A 3,200-nucleotide genomic window follows, 5' to 3' on the forward strand; every position below is an offset into this window, starting at 1 on the left:
TAAAGAAATTCAGTATCATCTCAATGTTAAGGTAAAGTCAAGGAGGTTAGAATCTGGAAGGCAGGTAAATTCATGAGAAAGAGGATTAAAAAAAAAATGGATTCACTTGACTTCTAATCTGGCCTCCCAGGAACCAAGTATCAGCAGGAAAAGTTGCCTTTCTGTCCAGACCAGTTGCCCACTGGGAATGGAGTGCTCTGAGGTGGGAGTAACAACGGAAACAGTGCCTAATGAGCAGACACAGAGCTGTAAATATCTCCTCTGCTGCAGAGCTTCAGCATGTGAAACCTTGGACTGGCCACAACATGGTTGTTATTTCTGGGTTCCTAAGTCTGGCTGGGGGACCCATGCCTCTCTGCTTCCTGCTGTCTTGTCTGGGAACAGAGCTGCGGTCTCCAGCATCAACCATCCGGGGAGGAATTCAGACCTCCACATGGAGACTTTCATCTTAGAGACCCCAACCAGGTGAGGCTGAGAGCTCAGCAGGTATTTCAGGAAAGGAGCAGAGAGAATGGAAGCTGAGAACTTTGACCTGAGGTCACCTGAGACTAGGTACACTCATTTATAATTAATTTACGTAGTGTGTTCAAAAGAGAAGTGTCCATAGGACCCACCAATACAGGCATCGTTGTTGACAATACATGGTGGGAATGGAAGTCCAGTTGGATGAGACAGGGGAAGGAATGGGGGACCTAAAGTGGTTCCAGTGAAATTAGAACATATCCGAGGAGTTTTGCAGCTAAGGGGAGCAGGAAATCAGAGTGTTTGGCTTGGAGCATGGGTGGTGAACTGTTTAGGATGTGGTGGTTTTGAACATGTTCTGTATTTATAGAAAGACCCAGACCCATGCAGGTAACTATTCCCTTGCGACAGCAGTTCCTGAGATACACATTTCTCAGAACCTTCGCTCACACTGAGTATTCACATGGAAAAGTGTGTTTCATATGCAACAAGGGGTATGCTAACTAGCTTTACTTTGTAATACTTCATGACCAAAAAGTGTGTAAACGATGGAGGCATTTGTGAAAAGCAGAGAAAAGGCACCCAAATCTGTTCAATGGTGAAAATAACTCATTTACTCACAGGACGGAACAGTGCTATAAGCTTCCTACATGTAGTGACCAATGCTGTATCCACCCTAGGGGGATGGGTACTGCTGTCCCCACTCTCTGAGTGAGGATAGTCCCATTTGGAATGGATTGATTGTCTCTCCCAAGTTCCAACATTGTATATGTGGTAGATCTGATGTTCAAAACCTGGTTTTCTGATTCAAAAATTTGGCACTTAAAATCATTTGGAAAAGTCTTTTTTTATTTCATCTTTAAAAATCCCCCTCTATTGTCCTACATTGTGTACTACAGTGTGTATTTTCTGTTGTAAATTGCAGGTTTATTCCCTTTGCACATTTTTCTAGAGGGATATTCAATCACTAAAATGTCTGACATCATAAAAAGCCCACTCTTTTCTTGTTTGGATACACTGTTATTTTTCTGCTTTGTTAATTATTCTGGGCAGCAAGGGCATGTGGCAGGGGCTTGGAAGGCTGCCAGAACCGGGGAAGCTTTCTGCTCATCACAGTCTCTCAGGAATCCCCTGAGTTTATTAGATCTCCTTTACCACTCATGTCCATTTCTTTCCTGCATTTTATGAACCTCTTTTTTTTTTTTTAAAGATGTTATTTTTTTATGTGACAGAGAGAGACACAGCGAGAGAGGGAGCACAAGCAGGGGGAATGGGAGAGGGAGAAGCAGGCTTCCCACTAAGCAGGGAGCCCAATGCAGGGCTCGATCCCAGGACCCTGGGATCATGACCTGAGTCGAAGGCAGACACTTGACGACTGAACCACCCAGGTGCCCCACTAACTGACATTTAAAGAAAAAGTTTCAAAAAAAGAAAAAAAGTAATAAATAAATAAATGAAGCCCATAAAATTCAACACTTTAATGCTTTTTATTTTTTTTTTCCTTGTAGGCACCACCACCACATGGAAGCAGACAATGACACAGGAATTTCAGAGTTTCTTCTTCTGGGATTATCAGAGGAACCAGAATTACAGCCCATCATATATAGGCTTTTCCTCTGCATGTACCTAATCACTGTGCTGGGGAACCTGCTCATCATCCTGGCCGTTAGCTCAGACTCCCATCTCCACACCCCCATGTACTTCTTCCTCTCCAGCCTGTCCTTTGTAGACATCTGCTTCACCTCTACCACCATCCCCAAGATGCTGTGGAACATCCAGACTCAGAGCCAAGTCATCACCTATGCCGGCTGCCTCACACAGATGTACTTTTTCATACTCTTTGGAGGCTGGGATGACTTTCTCCTGGCTGTGATGGCCTATGACCGCTTCGTGGCCATCTGTCACCCCCTGCACTACACGGTCATCATGAACCCCCGGCTCTGTGGACTGCTGGTTCTGGTGTCCTGGGTCATCAGTGTTCTCAATTCCTTGTTACAGAGTTTAATGGTGTTGCGGCTGTCCTTCCATACAAAGGTGGAAATCCCCCATTTTTTCTGTGAACTCAATCAAGTAGTTGGGCAGGCCTGTTCCGACACCTTCCTTAATGACATGGTGATGAATTTCGGAATTCTCCTGCTTGGTGGCTCTCCCCTGGCTGGGATCCTTTATTCCTACTCGAAGATTGTTTCCTCCATACGTAGGATATCCTCAGCTCAGGGCAAGTATAAAGCATTTTCCACCTGTGCATCTCACCTCTCCGTTGTCTCCTTGTTTTATTGTACATTGCTCGGTGTGTACCTTAGCTCTGCTGCTCCCCAGAGCTCCCACTCAAGTGCAGTAGCCTCGGTGATGTACACGGTGGTGACGCCCATGCTGAACCCCTTCATCTACAGCCTGAGGAACAGAGACATAAAGAGGGCTCTGAAAAGAATCACTGGGGTTCCAGTGATGTAAGGGGCCATCGTCCTGCGGTTGAAGAGGTGCCCATGATTGCAGGGCTCAGAGTCTGAGAGCCTGGAACTGCCATTCTTAGATCAAGCTGTGGAACTAGAACCTGCTCCTTCCACATATTTCCTGGAATTTTCATTTGTTTGAATAATTCCACTTCTCGATACATTTAAGTAACTCACTTTACTAAATTTTGGCTCTGGCTGATATACAGACAGCTTCCCCTTTGTCCATTTGCATACAATCCCAAAATTTTCCCCAACCTTGGACACAAATGCCTGGAAATTTCT

General features: G+C 45.1%; 1 protein-coding gene across 1 annotated transcript; it reads left to right on the top strand.

The window, feature by feature from the left end:
- The first annotated feature begins 427 nt into the window (after positions 1 to 427).
- On the top strand, positions 428 to 2,916 carry LOC141372204 (olfactory receptor 7A17-like). Its single transcript, XM_073890714.1, has 2 exons — positions 428 to 465; positions 1,971 to 2,916. Exons 1-2 carry the CDS (start codon positions 434 to 436, stop codon positions 2,914 to 2,916), a joined length of 978 nt encoding a protein of 325 aa, XP_073746815.1. The 5' UTR covers positions 428 to 433.
- The last annotated feature ends 284 nt before the right edge of the window (positions 2,917 to 3,200 follow it).

Source organism: Callorhinus ursinus, unplaced genomic scaffold, assembly GCF_003265705.2.
Source record: "Callorhinus ursinus isolate GAN/ISIS: 27379988/994484 unplaced genomic scaffold, GSC_fseal_2.0 scaffold2586, whole genome shotgun sequence".
Classification (NCBI taxonomy): Eukaryota; Metazoa; Chordata; class Mammalia; order Carnivora; family Otariidae; genus Callorhinus; species Callorhinus ursinus.

Coding starts and splice junctions, on each gene's coding strand:
- LOC141372204 (XM_073890714.1), top strand. CDS start 434: ATGGAGACTTTCATCTTAGAGACCCCAACCAG. Junction 466..1,970: donor ATCTTAGAGACCCCAACCAG/GTGAGGCTGAGA, acceptor TTTTCCTTGTAG/GCACCACCACCACATGGAAG.